The 21,233-nt window shown below is 37.9% G+C and overlaps 1 protein-coding gene and 1 long non-coding RNA gene across 4 annotated transcripts in view; one reads left to right on the plus strand and one right to left on the minus strand.

The window, feature by feature from the left end:
- Positions 1–1,109: 1,109 nt before the first annotated feature.
- The window catches only part of LOC121095776, a 214,547-nt gene continuing 194,423 nt past the window's right edge, over positions 1,110–21,233 (minus strand). The window contains exon 3 of the long non-coding RNA XR_005830204.1: positions 1,110–1,260. This is a non-coding gene — a long non-coding RNA (uncharacterized LOC121095776). The remainder of the gene's footprint in view (positions 1,261–21,233) is intronic.
- The window catches only part of OLFM3 (olfactomedin 3), a 65,983-nt gene continuing 51,886 nt past the window's right edge, over positions 7,137–21,233 (plus strand). For 2 of the 3 annotated variants that reach the window (XM_040611055.1, XM_040611052.1), the window contains exon 1: positions 7,137–7,437. Coding sequence is in view for 1 of the 3 variants with exons in the window: in XM_040611052.1 (XP_040466986.1) it covers positions 7,369–7,437 (69 nt within the window). In the remaining 2 variants the exon portion in view is untranslated. The remainder of the gene's footprint in view (positions 7,438–21,233) is intronic. The other variant, XM_040611057.1, reaches the window with a different exon arrangement.

Below are 21,233 nucleotides of genomic sequence, written 5' to 3' on the forward strand. Positions count from 1 at the left end.
CACAGTATGAGGTTACATGACCTTTTGCTTCAAAGCATAATAATTTTCTTACAATTATTTATTATGGATTATTTAATCCAGTTATTCCCTCTAGAATTTACAGATAGGCTGATATCCTACAGAAAATTGAAGAAAATCTTTTTAAACGTTCCTCTCTAAAGAAGAGAGACTTTGACCAAGTATCTTAGCCAAAGCTGTGAATGAGTGGAATTGGAATTAATTGAATCATTTCATCTGTCCCTCTGTTGCTGCCATGCAACAGGAGTAAAATCAAAACAAAACTAGAGCCAACTCTCAAGCATTTGGGATAACACTGGGCAAATGGAAATGATTAAAAAAAGAATAATACATCCTACATGCAAGTTATGGTCTCCCAAATTTGATATTGTAATGAGAAAATAGAAAACAAAATGTACATTGTGGAATGCAGAATTTGCTAAGAAGTGAAGTCTACTCAGTGCAACTCTTAAGAGAGCACACCTATACCACTTTGAGACTTGGAAGAAGCTAGTTTGGAGGTCTCTTCATTCATGACAATTAGTGTATAACCTGGATAATCTCCTCACAGATTAAGAAGAGCAGATACTATTTGATAATGGCCAAGAGACACATCAATTTACTTTTTAGAAACCCTTACTTTAGAACCTAACCTTGTAGGAAGCAAACCAAAATACCTTTTCAAAGTATTTCTTTTCCTAACATTTGCCTTTTTAAAAGCTGTCTCTCTATTTAAACTGATCTGAGAGAATACTAACACATACTTTCACAGCCACAACCCTACATCAGTATTCAAAATCTAATCCTACAGAAACACAAGGGGAATGCCAGTAAGCTTCAGCTTAGACAATTACTTTCTTCAGATTAGTTATATTCTAGCATCCAGCTGGAATTAAAATATCAAATATGTGTCAACTAAAAAAGATTATCATAACAGTGCCTGACTTTATGTCATCACCTGTAACAAGCATACATCTTGGCTATATGGGACAGAACCAGGAATATCGCACTAGTATCACAAATAGCACCATACTACTAGGTTCTTTTAAAAACTGAAACAGATTAAAAATCAAAGCAATGAACTACTGTATTACAGAAAACACCTACCTCTTAAGCGCATTTGGCTTTGCAACAAGTTCTTATGGAAACTTTTCTTTCTCCACTCCAGCAGAAATTTCTGCACAGAAGACAGGTGTGAGATACTAGATATACTGATTTCCTCATTTGGGGAAAAACATCAGGGATGAAGGTAACATTCACAACCTTGAAACAGAACAGAACATAAAATCCATCAGAATATTTGCACCTTAATTTATAGTCATGACCTAGTATTTCTTCTAAGTACTTGCGCCCTTAAGTGATTATGACAAAGACTGGTATTGCAATTGAACTTCTAGTAGTGGTTACTTATTATTTTTATTATTTTGAGAGCCACACGTGTGAGATTCTGAGCCCCAGAAACTCCCTAATGATCAATAATTGAGGATGCCCTCCAGTCCTTTCAGTTCCCACAAACATCATGTTGTTACACAGAAATATTGCAAGCAGCCTCATTACTATGACATTTTGGTCAGTAAATATCCATACATATGCTGTGAGACACAAACTAGGTTTGCTTGCATATAAACATTTAGAGAATTAAAATTACTATCAAAATAAATAAATGTGTCATCATACAGCATACTGCTCTGTCTTTGTTATTGCAGTGTCTATTTGCAAAGTATATTATGTTCTAAATTAGAAGAAATATTTAATATTAAAACACTATATATTTCTAAGAGTTAGCTAGGGAATTAATTTTCTGATCATCAGCTACTTAGCTCAACTGTAACTGTGACTTGACAGGCTGCAAATTATGGATTTTAAGAGGTAATATTCAATTTTAAATTATGCCAACTGAATATTTTACTGTTTAAAAATTATATTATTGCTATTCGTATTGAGTAATTGTACCTTCTTTATTTTTAAAATCTGCCAGCCCAACCAAATTTCCATTAAACAACTGACTAGATTTTACTATCTGCACTAGAATTCTGAAATAAAACATCTCAACCTTAGTTCTCCAAGTTTCACTTATTCTACGTGATCATGGCACTGTAAGAACATCAGAATTCATCAAGAATACATTTACTGTATTTGTGATCTTTTACAAGAGAATCTTAAGCCTTAAGTGTAACTATATTTACAGTTATGTCCCACATAACCAATAATACATGTACAGGCTACTCTGATGGGATACGTCATATTGTACTTGTACATATAGGAAGGGGAAAATATCAGAGAGCTTGCGAGCACTGTTCCATAACCTTCTAGGAAAAGCATTTTTGATAGGTAAGCATTCTTCATATATTCTGTCACTTTCATGAAGAATGTCATTCCTAGATTTCAAACTTATGCAATCTTTAATTACATATTTTCATTTCTACTTATACCGTAATATATTAACTGATTTGTGAATCTGAAAAGACTATAACCATACGGTGCTCTAAAGTAAAGATTATGATAACTCCTAAAAGGCCAGAAAGAGAAAGAGTATTTATTTCACTAATTTGTTTTCGATGCATAAATGAAGTCCTGGGGGAAAAAAGCCTAAATGACATCTGAAAGAAAAACCAAGAAAACTGAATAACTTTATAGAAATATTTACAAATACTGATATTCCTATTAGCTTTATATAAAACATATTTCCACATAATTATGCCTTTTTTGTATTTCATATGAACTGTAAATACCTAGTAACACTTTACTAGGGCAGTTTCTTCACCAATTTAAATTAAGGTCAAACTTCAACAAAAATAAATTCTAAATACGGATCAGTTTTAGAGAAAGAGTTGTAGATCTGACAGAGGTGCCTGACTCACTGGTTCTCTATTAAACCTGTCCACTTCACCCAGTACCTAAATATTTCTGTACATCTGTCATGTGCAGCTTTGTATACTTCACAGAAGCCAGTAACAATTATGCTGATTCACAGCTACTTGCATGTAGAGTAAGCTCACGGGGAAACAGCATTAGTATTGCAGTTCTACAGAAACCTGAAGTTTAACTATTTTCAGTGCACTCTTACAGAGATATATACAAAGGTAATTTCCACAGAAGAGTTCCTAAAAAAACCCTGAGTAACAAAAGTTCTTTTAAAATATTCACTTTAAGAGAGCAGGGATTAGGAAACACATCAACTGCTAGATTTATTTTAATAATTATTTACCTTTCAATCTTGATAACATACAGAACAACAAAATACATTTTTCAGGTATTAGCAGGACTTCAAAAAATACTCAGTGTTGACCTAGTTGTACAACTCTATTTAGTAATCACCACTAGGACAGTTACACTGATAAAATATGCTGCCAAAACCTCATTTCAATCTTGTAACTAACTAATATAGCAATGTGGATTAGGAAGTGAGATTGTAGTATTGACAGATTCCAAAAATGAATCTTCTTACATGACTGATAACTATAACGTATACTTCAATCTGATGGCAAAATCTACCCAAATATAAGCAGATTTAATGATTTACAGTAGTCTTGAATTTTGTCCCATATCTGCAATATCTCTGTACTTTAACATCTACATACTCTTCAATGGCTAAATTAAATGGATTAGTATTCTACTGATTTTTCTATTCACCTGATCTAAGAACAGTTCAAGAATTCTGTTTCTCTCACATTCCTTACAAATGTAATCAAATAAAATACCCATCATAAAAGTTTAGCTTCTGTATCATTGATAGCCTAATTTTGTTCTCATCCTTCTCTCTTGTTAGTTTCATTGAAATACTGAAATTGCGTTTGTAATGAAAGACACATCTATGCTCTCCCAGGACATTTCAACTCCATTAAAGTCAACAAGTCAGTGTTCAGCCCCTCTTCCCAACTCCCTAAACTTCTCATCCTTATAATAAACACAGAGAATGCCTAAAATTCCAAAACCAGACCACCTTCCTAACTTAGTAGAAGATTCAACACCCATGACATATTCAGCGTAAATATATGGCTGATTTCATGAAAAATTTTCTTGTCTAGAAAAAATATTTGATAGCACTGCAATTAAAAAGTTTTCAGATGTGACCTGCTATAAATCATTTAAAGACTGTCTTTCTACATATGCATACATACATTGTCTTTTATCACAACTCCCGTCAGTACTTTCACGCTGTCAAATTCAGGTTGCAGAACTTGGAACTGACTTATATATAATTCAGCACCTACATGCAATTTATCAACTTCAGTTTCCAGCGTACCCAAGTGAACAAGTACCTTATTCCAACTGCTAGCAGTATGTCTTGCAATATGGTGTGAAAAAGAAGTTGTTATAATTTTAACTACAGACTGAAAATATCCTTCACTATCTAGACAAGCTGTATTCCGCATGGCTCCATTTTGCTAATACTCTGTCACTGATGCCTGCAGGAAAACTTTTGATATCTCTCTTCTCCTCTCATGACTGAGTATTTTACCCTGACTGCAGTCATCTCCATACAAAGAACTCAGAAAAAAAAAGTAATTCACATAGAATTTCATAGGTTTTAAGCATTATTAAAAGCTTTGTTAAAGATCTTCAGAATCAGCTTTGCCACTCTGGGGTATATAACAGAAATAAAAGCTTCATATGGACCTGAATTTTGTTTAATTTTTGAGATATGTTTTAACAAGCCCAATTATTTCGAGTACTAATTGCTAGTGATTCTCACTGCTCTTCAGACAGTCTTTTCTGACAAAAAAATGAGTTTTCAGGTTGCTAGAGGGTGGAGGAGTAAGTCTGATACATCTTTTATTTTTCTTCCTAATGGATTGTTAAAATCAAGTGGCATAGAATTAGGTCACTTTATGCCATCCTTTTGAAACATGTTGTGGTACCTTTTCATATATCAAACAAATTATAAGTTTGTAACACATAAAACTATCTGAGGAGTTCAGGAGATCTGAAGTCTCACATTTTTCAGGGGCCTGGGGAATCATTTGTTTTATTTTTAACTTTACTCTTCAATATTTTACTGATTTCACAGACAGATATTCCAAGCAGCATCAGGAAGTGACCAACACACTGCATCGCTGAAGCTTTTCAAGAAGTTTGCATGCTATAATTGATATAATAGTTTACACATTTTGCCAGTTTTACCCATAATAGAATAAAAAAATGAAGGAGAGAAAAAGTGTGGTGAAAATGAAGGTAGAGAGAACAAGAGAACTAGTCATTGAAGTACTCCAGAAAAGATCTAAATACCTTCACACCTGCCTTTGTGGCTTTATAAATTAAGTTCTTTCTTCATAAGAAATTGTTTCTTTGAAACACCGTTCACTTTGTCCTTTGGAGAATCTCAGATTTCCAGTGCTTTGGTACCATTACTTATAACAGGATCCATACTAATATTTGCAACTATCCTTTTTTATTGGTATTTCATAGAAAATAGACCTTTCACATTTTTTTTTTACAGGTAAAAAACCCCAAACACTAAACTAGTCTTCTTTCTATATCTTTCTCAATAGAGTCTATATCAGAGGGATTCTCATTCCATTTGAGACCCTGGGATGTCAATAGAGCCTCATTCATAAATTTTGTAATTCATTTTCTTGCTGTAAGGAACCACGTTTTGTAGACTTTCCTTCCATGGAAATGAAATATATCTTTGCAAAAGATGCTGCTGACCGAAAGGGGATTTCTTTAAGTCATCTTAGCATAAAACATACATTTTGATTCACTCAAACAAAAATTTGGTTATTTTAATCCTAGAAGAAATTCAGAACTCAAAAATCTAATAAATCACTGCAAGAAAAAATGGCATTTTTGATCTGGGAACATTATGCCAAGGATATGCAATCTTTTCAGATAGCACGTGGGCAGAACAGTTTCTGCATTATTTGTCTTTCAGCAGCAGTCTTGACTCTTGAAGACAAAAGACACCAATCTCGTAGACTTGGAAAGAATAAGTTAGAAAACTATGCCCTGTCTGTACTCATCCTAACAGATGCTCAACCAAAACACCCTCCCGAGCTTGGATTTCTGGTTTGGGTTGTTTGGTTGGTTTTTTTTTACACTAGAGTTGTGCTTCTTTAAGGATATTTTTCCTCTTTGTTAAGATTACATAGCACCTAAAAATCCACAATAGTGTTAGACTTTCTGTGCTAGAAAAAGTACACAATGTAGACCCCAGATCTAATCTAATCAAGACAAAAATACATTGCTAACTGTAAAGCTAATACACGCACATACATGCAAAGCTGAAAAAATAATTTATAACAATCGTAGTTGTACTCTTATAAATCAGGTTACCCTGACCGTAGATCAGGAACTTGAATCTTCTAAGGGAAAATAATTGAAACCCTGACATACTTTGCCCATGCTAACAGAGTGGTGCTGTTTAAAGTGTGATTTATGTTCGGGCCACACTCAGGTGTGCTGAAGGTGCAGCCCTGAGGAAGCCAAACCACATCCCTGCCGGTACCTCCCCAGCTGGAGCTGCCGAAGGGTGACCACCACCCGCTGCACGGGCCGGCAGGAGCCCACCCAAAGCCTCGGCTGGCTACAAACGTGATGACTGATAAGGAAAGCCCTGACTGCAAGCTACAGCACGCCCTCGGGAGGGCCAACCACCTGCCCCCACCCCCCGTACGGGCCTTCCCACCACAGCCCACCGGCCGCAGTAAGGCGCCGTGGCGGCCCCCCGCAGCCCAGCTGCAAGGCAGCGCGCGGGCTTCCCCGCCACCAGGGCTCAGCCGAGCCCTGAATTAACTTTCCAGGCGGGGAGTGAAAGGGCGGGATAGATCCCCTAGAAAAAAACCAACCGCTCCTCTGAGCGCCCTCTCGCCGCCGCGGCTCCCCACCGCAGCCGCCGGCCCCTCTCCAGGGGCGCCCGGCCGGAGAGCCGCAGCTACCCGCCCGCAGCCAGCGGCGGAGCGGCGCCCGGCGGCACGGGGCCCGCCGCGGAGCAAAGAGCCTCCGCCGGCGGGGGACAACACCGAGTTCGGGCGCAGGGGCGCGGCGCGCCCGAGTTGGCGCCTCTCCTCAGCCCGCGGCCGCCCCGCAGCAGCCCCCCGCCCGCGGCTCCCTCGCGACGGCGGTGATGTCACATCCGCCGCTCCCCGCGCCGCCGTCGCCCGGGCCCAAACTTTTGCGGTGGGCTGGCCGGGGGCGGAGGGGAGGGGCGGGGGTGGGACGGGGCAGCGGAGCCGCGCCGGCAGCGCGGGCAGCGTCGTCCTCGCCCGCCCTCCCCGCGCCGAGGCCGCCCGCGGAATGAGCGTCCCCCGGGCGGCTGCCGCCTCCACTCGGGCTCCGGCGGGCGGGCAGAGAGCGCGGCTGCCGGCGCTGCAGCAGCAGCGGAGTGAATGACCGAGCGGAGCGGCGCGGAGAGGCAGCCCCGGGATCAGGATGCGGGCGCCCGCCAATATCCTCAACCTCCTGCTGCTGTCCTTGCTGGCCGGCCTCGACCCGTCCAAGGTAGGCGCCGGCCGGGCGCCCCCGCGGTGCGCAAGTTGGCGTGGCCGCAGCCAGGCAGGCGGCGCCGGCCCGCGCACGGCGTATGCGGTAGCGGGCGAAGCGGCTCCGCCGGGCGGCTGGGCGGCCGTGGGCGGCGGCGGGCGCGTGTCCTTGGTCGCCCGATCGGCCGGGAGGGAAAGTCCGTGGCGGAAGCGGCCGGTACCGGGCTTACCGGCTGCGCGGGGCGGCGCGGTGCCAGCGGGCGGAGGGGCCGCGGGCGCGGGCACGCTGCAGCGGGCGCCCCCCGTTCCGATGCCCCGGCCCCCCCGCAGAAGTTCCGGCGGGGGCTCGGGGCGCCTGCGACTGGGGCCGGCGGTGCCCGGCGGGAGCGCACGGCGTTCCCCCGGGCCGAGGCGCTGAGGCCGGCGGTGCCCGGAGCCTGCACCAGCCCGGGGAAGCAGCCGGGCACCGGGAGCAGGGACGGACGGACTCCGGCTGGGAACAGATTTGCTTGGAGTGGAACCGGAGGCGTCACGTGCAGACGCTGGTTTTAGCCCTATTTAGCGCCGTTAGGCTGCTGCAGTTCCGCTATCTTCAAACGCGTTCGGGTCACCAAACGATCACAGCCGATACTGAAATAACGCCAAAAGTACAATGTGTTTTCGCCATGCAGCCTTGCTTGTGAAGGTGATTTTAGGTTAAACCATTAAAAAAAAAATCGGAATTGCACTATAGCACTTAAGAGCAATAATGACTGAAGCCCCCCCTAGGCCTGCAGATGCCTGTAGTGCTGCATCTTATAGATGTACAACTTGTCTCATTTGTCTTTTTGTGACATGCAGTCTTGTAACTGTCAGCGTTATTAAAAAGTACCAAGAGAAAACATTCATATAGTATTGCAGTCCGTTACCGGCAGTGGTCCTTACTGTTTTGCCACAATGTATATTGTCTGTTGGTGAATGTCATTTTAATGATACTGTTTAGGTATCGTTAGGAGGCATTATTACCATATGAGGCAATGCTCAGGTCTTCTGGCAGGTTTCTTTCCATTAAAATAAAGGTATTAATCACATACACAAATAGGTACTGCATTTCCAACAATATGGAAGAGATGTTCCTCTTGTTTAAAAAATATCAACATGGAACTTAAAAAGCAATTCAGTGGAAATCTGATTTATAGCTGCAGTGTTCTCACAGGCTTTTTATCAGTAAGATACAGTGAAAACTCAAAAAAGCAGGAGGTGATATAGGATTAATAACATTAGCTAAGTAATTATATCAATGTTATTAAACAACAGCTGTTTGAAAGTATCAGCTATTGCTGTATCTGTAGAGACTCATCAGGCAATACCCAGGAGTTCCACATCTGTGTGAACAGCAACACATGGTCACGTTATAACTACAGGCTTCCACACACTCATTTTTCTATCTTCTGTTACACACACACACATATATATATATATGTTACACACATATATAGATGTGTATAAACACATCTGTTAAAGTTAAGAGACTTTAAAAAAGACTGTGGAAAGCAGGAAAAGCAAAACTTGTATCACTATCTATCCACAGAAGAGTATAACCAGCAAACAGGCTTCAGCTGGCAGGATTCTTCTTTCAGTTCAGGTGTCAGAGATATGCCCCAAAATAACAGTGGGAAGAAATGCTCCATATCATATTTCTGTCACCATCCGCAGGATGAGCCACTGGACTGAAATGGCATAAATTAACTTCTGAAACTTTGCTTCTAGCCCTTTTTGCTGTGGCATCCTGTGCAGAGGGCATAAAAACGGCCTTTTATTCATCACTCTCTGTGACATTTCCAGGGATATTAAAATGTTCGTTGCAGGCTCTTTTAGCTTTGTCAAGGGGTCATGAGCCAGAAAGCTCTAAGTCCTTAAGGTTATGCAAAAATAAGAGCCCTTAATCAAAGCCTGATGTTTATCAGAGCTAAACTGGATTTTCAGAAATCAGAACATGACATCAAATGGTTACTCCCATCCTTGGTTAAGATGCTACACCACATTAAGCACAGAAAAGATGCCACATGGCAGATATTTAGTTTTGTTGACTATGAACAACAGATTTTGTATGCCTGTGAAAAATGACATGTAAAAATGTTTGCAGGGTTTTTTTAGCAAATAAGTACAAGTTGTGACTGAAATACCACTTTAGAAATGGAAGCACTGCTCAGTTATTTATCTTGCTTTGTGCTAAATTGAAGTGGAATAATGATTTTCTGCCCTGCAGGTTGGGAAGCAAATATATCATATGAAATTAATTGTAGGAAACAAGGGGATGTTAAATTTTCTGTTCCAAAAAGAATTGTGCAATATGCTCATGACTATACAGACAACTTTTTACATGCCCTTGACACTCACAAACTACTCAGCTTATGAAAATCAATCACATCAGGCATTTCAAAGTATACACAATACATTCCTATTCATCTCCTACATAATTACTATTCAAGTAATAACTTATTTTACTGATCAACTACTTTAAAATAATGCCTGGGAAAAAAAGCTTTGATATAGTACCAGGCCATCACTGACAGGAGCGTGCTGTCCACAGGCACTCTTATTATGGCAGGGCTTTTACGCTAAACTTGCCAGGTTATTTACTGATAGTAAAGAGTTTAAGCATCGCCATCTTATGGTAAAATATGTAACAAAAATATATACGTACTTTATTCTTAAACCTCTGGAACATTAGGATTTTATTTCAACCATAGTAATTTATTGCCCATGCTTTTCTATTCTTCTTTTTTTTCCCCTGCTAAGCATGCTACAGAATTATTGACCACCTCTGGAAATTCTTCTTTAAGAAACGGAAGACAGTTCACTACTGATTAATTTTAAACACTCTCAGTGCTAATTACAGAATATCAATTTTACAAGACTTATTAAATATTATATCTGTTATTGTGATTCTAATTTCTCTCTGTATTTACATAGAAAAATGGAAGAAAATACAATTATTCATTATAATATATTTCAGTAAAATTTTATTTCTGGCAGGTTGGCTAGATATTCAGCAGGAAGCCAGCTATAGGGAAAGGACTTGGAATATAAAATCTTTCCTTTCTCCTACACTTAAATGCAGTATCTTGAAAGAAGAAACTATTACATACTAGGAAATTTCTAAGAGTTACTGCTAGGTGGCATCTCTGTGCTGCTTTTCTGCAAGCCTAGAGTTTTATGTAGTGACCTTCATAGTATGTAAAGTGGACTTCTCTTAAAGGGTTGCTTTTGCTGGCCACCATTTGATAATCACCATAGTATAACCAAATGAGCATTTTATAGTGATGTAATGCTGCTCTACATAGAAATCAAGCTCAGCGGTTTTCAAAGTCTAGATGGCCTTTTTGAAGTTAAATTTTGAACATTTAAGTAGATCTGGAAAATATGTTCATTTTTCAATGCAGTTCATTAACTTTTTGCGTTTAACTTTTATGATGGCTGTATGTCCTACATCTGTTGGGTTTCAATTATTTGAATTTCAGAAGAAAAAAACCCAAACTGTTTCAGAAGACTGCCAAGTACAATCCCAAACATAAGCAAAGTGTAGTATCATTAAGGACAGTTACAGAAAGCAACTCTTATCTGGTATTCATTGCTTGGGATAATAGGATGTTTGGGAATATTAACATTAAATAATAAAAGTTAATTTGAAACCAGTAATCTATTTTTGAATGCTTAATTAAACTTTGTATTTTGATCTCTGAAATGGCTGTGTGTCTAGATTTTAAAAATCTACAATTTTCATACATAATCAGACTACACAACTAGCCAATAAAAACTTTTCCCCAGATTTCAAGAACTTGCCAGTAGGAAGAGCATGCTACTTTAATGCTACTTCGCAATACAAATTAATCTCTATTGTGAGAATTTATAACAAGAATACTATGTAAATACAAGGGTTACCACAATACACTATTTTTGTTGGAAATATGACTCATAGTACTACTTTGCACTGCAAAATTGGAGGGAAATCTCGGCTATATGGGAAATTAATTTACCCTTTTACCTACAGTATTAGAATTCGGTCAATAGGAAAATCATATATAATTATTTAGCCTGCATGATTTAAGAATGCTATAAATCATTAATTGCTGAATGTGGTCAACTCTTGCTTCCTGTCTGCTCTCCCATTTCTGAGCAACATGATTCAATAGCCATTGAAGAACATCCTGTTGCTGTCAATATACCCTGGGCCCTCTCCCAGGTGTCATTGCAGTTATTTTACTCTCAATCTGGTAAATTCAAACAATGGGTAAAAAGCAAAGACTGTTGTTAACACTACTGGTTCTTCCTGCAATGGTCAATACAGTGTCTTCTAACCTTTGAGTCCCAGAAAAAAAGATGCTTCACATTCCTATTCATCCACACTCAGTGACACACATCCACCATATGTTATATAAAATCACAAAGGAATTCACTACATCATTTTAAGTAACATATATGAAGGTATTTGAAAACACTATGCAAAAACATGCATGTGACATCTGCATGACTGCTAACTCTTGTGGTGTTATCAGACACCACACAGTCTTTAAAGGCTTTTTAAAACTGTTGATGCTATGTGAAGAGACCTTTTCCTTCTCTAGCTAAAAAGATTCCTGTGTTGTTCACTACTAATGACTGTTGCTTCTTTGAATGCACTGATGCACTGATTATATACATCATATATAATCTCAAAAAAAAAAGTATATGTACACACAGATGTGTATACATCTACTAAGTATTTCCCATTAGAAGTATATTGCCTTCAGGGAACTGGGCATGTCCGCTTTTCTTCTGTATTTGTTCAAGTTGTAAGCCAATAAAGCAGGAACAAACCGTAAAATATGTGAAGAAGAAAAAGTTGAAGCAGAAAAGTTGACTGTCAGGAACAGGAAATACAGTCTAAGAACTATTAAACCAGCATTTAACAATAGCTCTAAAAATGGTGTTTCCAGTTGGCTACAGATTTAAGTTATAACTTTCAAGCTCAAATCCATGAAGTTCATAAGGGGCCTATTAAGAAAGGAACAGGGAGTCCTCACAGAGGGTCCAGTCTAGTTGACTGAAATCCCCTTTTTTAATACTGTATTTAATACTGTAAAATGCTTCCCGTATCACTTAGGCATTCTTACTAGATCTTCACCGAAAGCCAGGTAAAATTCAAAAGCCTTGTGTAAATCTGTGCAGCAGTAGTCTGGGAGCAGTTCTCTCAAAGACCATCTTTCAAAAGAACACCACTCCGTCCTGCTGCTTCACTCCACAAGGCAGTGGATTTCCTGCCTAAGATGAAACCTAGAGAAAGGGAGGACTTTGTGTGCCTGGGTTTGTGTACAGAATTGTTTTCATGAAGAATATTCAGAAACAGGTGGAAAACTTCTCAAACATAGAAATGAACTGAAAATTTCAGGAATTCTTGCATTTAAGCCTAAGCGGAATAAAAATAGAAAGAACATACATCAGTATTCCAGACCAGATCTATTATTCACATGTTTTTAAACCAAGATGTGTGACACAAGCATGTTTCTGCACACATTAGTCATTCGACCTAAGAACCTAACTAGCAGAATTCTTAGTCCTCCAAGCCAGTAGAAAACAGAAATACAGTAGCAGTATGTATTACTCTTAAAATACTTGGACTAGTCTACAGGAAAACATTCTAGAGGTAAATATTTTTATGTAGTTCAAGAATTCTGACAGATCAAAGGGCTTAGATTGTATTAATTTAACATGAGGATGCAATGTGCACTACTTTCCGCGTGGTCAGCTAGTAAGTGTGCACTTGGTGCAACTGCAGAACAGAAAAATTTACTGTTCACCTGATCTGACCTCATTTTTCAAAAGAGGGCCTGCACACACACACAACCAAAAAAAAAAAAAAAACACTCCAAAACTCTCCCCCTTCAGTATTTTTACTGACTCTTCTTTTCTGAGAGGAAATTATCTTAATGCAATCACAGGGAGATCTATTAAGAACTCTCAAAGTACATGGCATCAATCTTCATGTACTCCATGCTGACATTAATGATGTTTTTGTTGAGTTTGCTAAAAAGAAAAAACAGGCGATAAACATCGTAACCATTCCTTTAGTCAGTCAGCTGGGACACTTTCCTAAGATCAGAAAGAAATTAATTTTCTAGAAGACACAATTCCTTTTACTTTAGTACTAAGTTATCTTTACCACCAATTCAGAAATTTGATTCTTTTGTTTATCATAGTTGCACTGGAACACAATGAATATTAACCAGAAAGGACAGTGCATGTTATCCAAGAAGTAAGAAAATAAGTGAAACAGAAATATAAAGGTGGCTCTTTTGTAGTGAAAGCTGCACAGACCTCCAATTTAGAAATGGACAAAAAGTTGCAACTTTAACAATTCTGATTATGGCACATTATTATCTATCTATCTGAAGGACACCCATCCACCACTGATGGCCACTTGATACCCCTCACTGTCTGAAATAATGGAGTTACCCTCATTTCAAGATGCAGGAATCAAACACGAGTAGTTAGTTAAGGAAGCATTTGTGTCTGTTCATGAATTTAAGATTCATATTACAATGTTTGGGTGATAGTGAAGCCCAAGCAAAGACAGTTGTGATATTATTTCTTAATGTTGTGCACAGCACAGTGTCAAGAAATGTGTCTGAAAAAAAAGGAGACTGATCTTGGACATAATCCCTTATGTCACAGTATTACTTCCAAGAATGGGACACTTCACTATAAACAGAGACTACAGCTTCAGATTTTTTCATTAGTGACTCCAATCTTAAAGGCAACTGAAATTTTACCAGCAGCATAATTTATCAGAACACTTGAAACTGTTTTTAAAAAATTACTATTTTAATATTCATTCTTTTATTCCTGTTATTAAAGGTTTTTGAAGTCTAGTTTTGCTTGGAATTGGAGAATTCATATTTCTGTCTAAAAAAGACACCAAGACACTAGAATGCAAGATAACAAGGCTCCTCGTACGGATTATCTTATCCCCATTCATAAGACCATCTCACTGGGAATAGCACTGAAAGATTTTTTTTTAATAAATACGGAAAAAAATATTATCAGCCAAAGAAAGTTAGTACAATTTGTCTAGCTAGCTCTGTTTACTAAAACTAGATGATCTCTAGTCTTCATCTTTACTGGCCAGCTTCTAGAAGGTGTTTCCTAATAACCGCTAACCTAACAACACCATGAATAATATTATTCTTCAATTATTGGTGCACGTTATTAAAAACCACGGTTTCGTGCACATTATTAAAACCCACAGTTTCATAGAGATTTTCATGGACCTCCTTTTTTAGAACCACTCCTTTAGGAAAATACTTTAAAATGTGTTCCAGTGTATTCCTTTCAAGAAGATAACTAAGTACTTACATGATTTTCCATATATGAAATTGTAAAAGTTATTTGAGTTTGGACCAGTTTTAAAATTGGATTTACAGAAATAAGAACTTCAGTATATTGAAACTATATTAATACCTGTGGTGACAGGAAGTATTATTGATCTGAGATCTCACAAACACAAACCTGCCACACGCTTGCTTACTCATATTAAATGGGGCTGTTCAGTCTCAGCCTCCCTACTGCTATCATTTCTTTCCTATTTATTTTGTATAGTATCTTACATATTATCCTAACAATTCTACCTTATAATAAGATTCTGTGCATTTTCAATATATGGTATTGAGGTTTTCACAAGAATATATGTAGAAAACAGTGTAGTTGTAACACTGAGCTACTGTACTGAGTAACAAAGAGTACATAGAACAGATGGTATGAAATATTTAGATACATCTGTAGATATATGCATTCTCAGTTCTCAGATAATGAGATCTCAGATCAGTATTATTTGCAGTCATCACAGGTATTTCTGGCCACTTGCATAAAGAATGCAGAGGTGCATGTCAGGCAAAGTAGCAGGTGAGCATATGACAACAAATAGGCTTTTTCTGAAGCATAAAGTAGGGAACTTTCAATATTTAGTACCTAATTCATATTTGCAGAAATCAGCTACCAATTACATCTAGTGTCTTATTAACAAAAAAAAAAATAGATAAATTCAGACATCACAAAAGTCCACAAATATATTAAACAAGAAAAAACACAGATTCAAATCACTCCATCAATAAAATCATTGTAGAAATGAATGACAAATGACAGGTTAACAAAATCAGAATTGCCAAGTCCTTAAGTTTTCTTGGAGAACTGTGACCTCCTAAATTATTTATAATATGCCCTGCACGTATTTTACTCAGACTGACAATGAATTGAAAGCTTCTTGGAAATATATTATTCAGAGAAAAGATTTCTGAAAAGCAATTTTAAGCCTGAAAGTTACTTCTGTCACCTCAGCGTAGCCAACGAATTATTTTACAATATATGTTTTAAAGAATGTTCAGAATTGTGGGTGGTTGCTTCAAGGTAAAATTACCTTTCCTGTGGGATCAGCACCATTCAACAGATTATTTTCTTTTGAGTTAGCCTTTCTAATACACTTAGTGATTTACTTTTTAAATCAGTAGCTATTTTTCAGATACAAAAAAAGCCTTGTTCAATGTGTCAGTTACAACACTATATTCCCTTTATTCAGCCTGGACATAATTTCTGTTCTGGTAGCTGATCCATCTTCAACAGCAGTTACTTAACATACTTTCAGAAATTAATTTATAAGAGGGGCAAAGGGCTGTGCAGACTTCCCCTGCTATCAGTCTCAGTGCATTCCCAGGATCTGCCCTATGGGTCTGGTTCCCCAATCTGGATGTCTTCAGGACAACAGTACAGTAAAATCTGCCAAAATCAGAACCTTGAATAACTCTTTTAGAGGTCACATCCCTCCTGGTAACTATTTCAAGACATGGATAAGTAGAAATTATATATTAAAAAAAAAAAAAAGTGCAACTCAGAAAAAAAAAATATTCATAGTGAAACGTAGTCTAATAAAACTTGTTTTCCTGAAGATAAACACAGGGAATGATATTAACCTCTCAATCAGTCAACACCACTTTAAAATAATACTTGGTAGTTGCTCATTCATGGTAAATGCATCCTTAAGTAGATGACCAAAACCTTTTCATGAACTCTTGAATAGTCTGAAGCTGCTTTATAGAAAACAGGTCATGAAACTTGATCATCAGTGCAATCAGAGACCCCTGGAGGTCTTATAGCCCGTACCTCCAGCATTTCAGAGCCCCTCTGAACAGCAGCTCTGACTGGTGATTTCCACTAGTGTGGTGTCATTCTGCTCTGTTATCCTGAAGATGTTAAACATCAGCTACTCAGCAATGCCTCTTACTAGCAGCTGCAAGTCAGATTTCAAACCACCTCCCTTTACCAGTTCAAATATTTCTCTGTCTGCCTTGTAATCTACCCATCTAGTTCATAACTCCCCAGTTTGACTACAACAAGGATACTATAAGATACCATGTCAAAAGGCGCAGTATGTGACATCCTCTTCTTATGGCTCAGGTAATCTGAGATATCTAGTGGTTTCTTTGTTTCTGTTCCTATTTTTCGATTAGACTTTGTTGGGTATGGTTAAAGTCCATTCCTAGAGGAAATACAGATCTATCCAGTGTATACAAAGAGTAATTGTGAGCTCATACAATTTTTTTTTTTTTTTTTTTAGTTTGCTTTCATCAGGTCTTAAAAAGACCTCAGTAAATACTGAACTTTATAAAACTCTATGGCAAAAAGAAACACTGGTATTATTATACAACGATGATTTATATCTAAGGCATTTTCTGTATATCTTCTCAGTGCAATGTTACCATGAATAATAGTTTTCAACTGGGAGATTGTGATAACATAATCTTATTATTTGTTTTCTTATCTTTTTTTATTGGAAGAGAAGATTCTGATTTTTCCTCATCACAGTTCTTACCCTAAAGCTATAAAGACTGAATTTATATTTCTCAACTTTTTCAGCAGCAAACTAAGGATCACATGCATAGACTTTAGTAAAGTCCTTGGGTTGGTCAATTCAGAATGATTGGAAATTCTAATTTTTTTGTTAATGAGATACTGAGGTATCTCCTGGGCATTGTTTTTGCTATGGGAGATGTAGAAATACTGTGATTCATCTTCTTTACCATTTTGTCCATGAAAACTTAGTTAACTGACAGCCACGATTCTTAGTTAAACCGAATTCTACTTATGACAGTGGTTTTGTATTATTTTGTATATTTGAGAAATAATTTTTTATTGGTATAAATATCTCCTTTTTCAGACATAGGATATAATATCCTTGCCCACTTGCACTACCAGTAAATTCAGTAGAATAAACAAATTTACGTTCTGTAAAGTATTTATTATTCTTATACTTCTCAGTCTGTCCCCTAAGTAAATTTATTCTAGTATTAGTACTCTCCCAGTGCTCTAATACATTTTTCAGTAACTCTTTAGTTAGTCCTCACTGCTTATTCTGCTTACTCCTTATTGAGGTATTCTGAAAAAAACACATTAGATGATTTTGAGATAAAGTACATCACATATGAAGAATTAGTCATAATCTCTGTCCTATGTGTTTTCCTGTCCACATGGAGGACACCTGATTCATGGATAGACTTGTTCTCTGCCTTGCAGCAATATTCAGTCCTGTTTGAATGTATCCTAGAAACAGCTCAAGATACAAAGATTGCCACTGACCTGTTTTCCATCCTGTCTCTGAATACATGCATAGTTATCAAAACATTAAAATCATATGTGTTAACAATGTCCCGTGAGGATCAGCTTTAGCCACAATCAAAGAATATGATCACCTGTTTTTTTGTCTTTTAAAAGCCTCAAATTCCCCTCTGACTCTTTAACCTGAAGGCTAATCCTACATCCACCTCTAGCTGCCATGTAACAGGCAGGAATTTACTGACTCCCAGACACTACCTCGGTCCCCAACAGAAATTCTGCAAGTGCTTATGCTTTTCTTTCTCTTTGTGATTAATATATTTATATGGAGTGATATGGGCATTGCCATTTAAGGTCAACAGTACGTAAGTAAGTAATACATGCAGTTGAACTAGACACACAAAAATGCAGTTGAAAGGTACATGAGTAAATGAGAAGCTATATTCCATATTACGTTGCCCAAAACTTAAAGTTTCCCGTCTTACGGAAGCCCCTTCTGGCCCAGAAAACCATACTGAAACCAAAATCAAAGAATAAGAGAAGTTCCTCTAAGGTAGGAAGGCACATAAATAGTGAGATTGGCTATATCTTTACCCCTCTACTGAATTTGCACGTAATACTTCTGGAGTTGTGTATGTACCACATATTTCTACATTCTGTGATATTACAAGTTCACTTACAACATTAAAAAAAAAAGTCAGTTGTGGCTGTCACAAGGGTAAATAATTAATTTGCATTCTAATAAGAAGTTTAAAATAGTTTTTAATAACCTTCTGCTATAGTAGTCCTGCATACACTGCCAAAATAAATACCTCTGTATTAGCGCATGGTATAGCAATACATGTCTACCTTGTTTCCCTTCCATAATTCTTGCTGTGATCAGCAATACGTGCAGCACAATTCAAGGACTTCAGATTTCTGTGCTGTAGTCATCTTTTGCTGATCTTTCTTTGCCCTCTGGACTTGCTTTCTCATAAAACCACATACATATTCTGTTAAAGTTCAAGTCAGCGAGTGTGAGTATCTTCACTGCAGTGATAGAGTAAAATAAGTGTATCCAAAGTTCAAATTACTGGCCTTACATTTACATACGGTACCCTCGTGGCTTTAAATGATTGCTGTTGTCCTTACCTAGAGTGACTGTTGCTCTTGCAATTCTCTGAGACCTTTGGAGTTTCTTTCAATTTAAGGAGCTTTTAAGTATTTCTCAGTACCACAGCTGGAACATTCAATCAGGTGTCACTTACAGAATAATTTTATGTATAAGTCACTTTGATTAATGCTGGTCAATGCATTTGAATCAAGAGAAGTACAAGAAATTGCAAAATACAAAGACCCCACTACATTATTTTCATCATAAGCTCTTCAAAGTTTTCAGAAAAACTGCCTTTAAACCAAATTTCAGCATCCAAAAAAGAAATTCAAACTAGCTATGCAGCAGTTTGTGTTCCCCGTGATTATTTTCATAGATCTAACTTTTGCCAAAATCTTACAAAATTTATTATTAATTGTGATGATCTGAGATAGAAGATTGTTGTTTTGGAGAGACAAAAGACTTTTTACACATAAATGCTCATGGAAGAATAGTATTAAAATTCTGTTCAGCAAAGCTAACTACTAGCTTACGGATTGTAGTTCTTTGTGAGACTGTGATTTTATTATAAAAAAATGCAATTAGAAATATGCTGACCCTTTCTCTGGAAAAGGCTAAATGTTTATTTAAGGAAAATAAGATCTCTACCTCATTTTACATTATCCACTCTATGCCATCAATCTTTTTCATAAACTCTCATTTCCAGGGACGAGTTATCTGTATCATTTCTAATGTTCATTTCCTACTCATTTATGAAACATGTTTAATTCACTATATCTATTTTTATTATTTAAAGATGTAGCTTCTATTTTAAATATTCCTTTCTTAAATTATTTCTGTTGAGGGGTGTGAAGGTTTAAGGACTAAGGGCAGAAGAAGTGGCTGGTTTACTTTAGTTTTATAACCTTCCTATAAATTAAACCTTGAGCAGTTGTATCAGTCCTTTCAGTCAGAATTCCGCTATGGGAAACATTTCTTTCAGAAGTGTGGCATCCTCCATTACATCCACTGTGTTTGCTTTGGTGTAAAACACTGCTGGACAATAAATCATACTCACAATAGCAGCAATGTTCTGTCCTTTGTTTCAAGCAGCAAAATACAACTTTAGCCTGAGGACAGATACACTTGTCCTTCTCTTCTCAATGAAAAAGAGAATGCATTTGAAGAAAATTTTGAATGGAAATACTGACTGGATCAGTGTTCTCAGAATGTCCCATTTATTTAGACTGTGATGGTTATCTTTTTTTAAGTACTAAGCATGCCCTTCTCTAAGGTGGTCTTTCTCATCTCAAGGACTCAAGAATGAAAAGCTATATTGGCTGAAACACACAATCATCATTAAAAAGTATTTCATGAAGCAGTAACTTTGCTTTTGTGGGTGCCACCAGGGACTAGATTATGGAATTTTGTAGTGGGCAGAGAGGTACAATTTGTCCTCTCAGAATGCCTGTATTCATACTGCAGTCAACAGTAGCTTTCCCCGTCTTCCTCCTCCTGCTCTGAGCAACCAGCTCCAGAGAGCAACACATTAGGAAGAACACAAATGCTACTCATCTGCTCTTCCAACTCCTTCAGCATCATCTGTGCATGCAGGAATGTGCAGGCAGATCTAGTCCTCTACTTGTCAGACTATACAACGAAGTTATCTGTGATGGATATGAAGCACAAGGAGAGGGAAGGTATATATTGGCTAAATTTGTTTTTCCTGTGGCCTGCATGAGAACTGAGGAGACATTCTCCCTGCTTTGGAGATTTTAAAACACTCTCCAAAGACAGAATGACATGGCTTTCCTGATGTCTCTGGATAAGGCCACTGTACCAAGAAGCCACCAGGCAATACTGAGAGCCTTGAATTTAAAATATTTTGAGAAAATGTGAGGAAAGGGATTTTGATGCAATACTGGTAGTAGCTGTAGTATTCAGATTTGTCCAGTTCTAGATTTGTCAAGTGAGAAAGCTACACTAATGCCTAAGGTTTACTGCTGTTGTTCATACAGAAGAAAAATTCACCCAGATGCTACTGGCATTCATTCCAGTATCTGTCAGGAACCAAATAAATTGTTCTTGCTTACAGCTCTCTCCCATTTAGAAATGCCACAGAA

This window comes from Falco naumanni, chromosome 11 (genome assembly GCF_017639655.2).
Source record: "Falco naumanni isolate bFalNau1 chromosome 11, bFalNau1.pat, whole genome shotgun sequence".
Lineage (NCBI taxonomy): Eukaryota > Metazoa > Chordata > Aves > Falconiformes > Falconidae > Falco > Falco naumanni.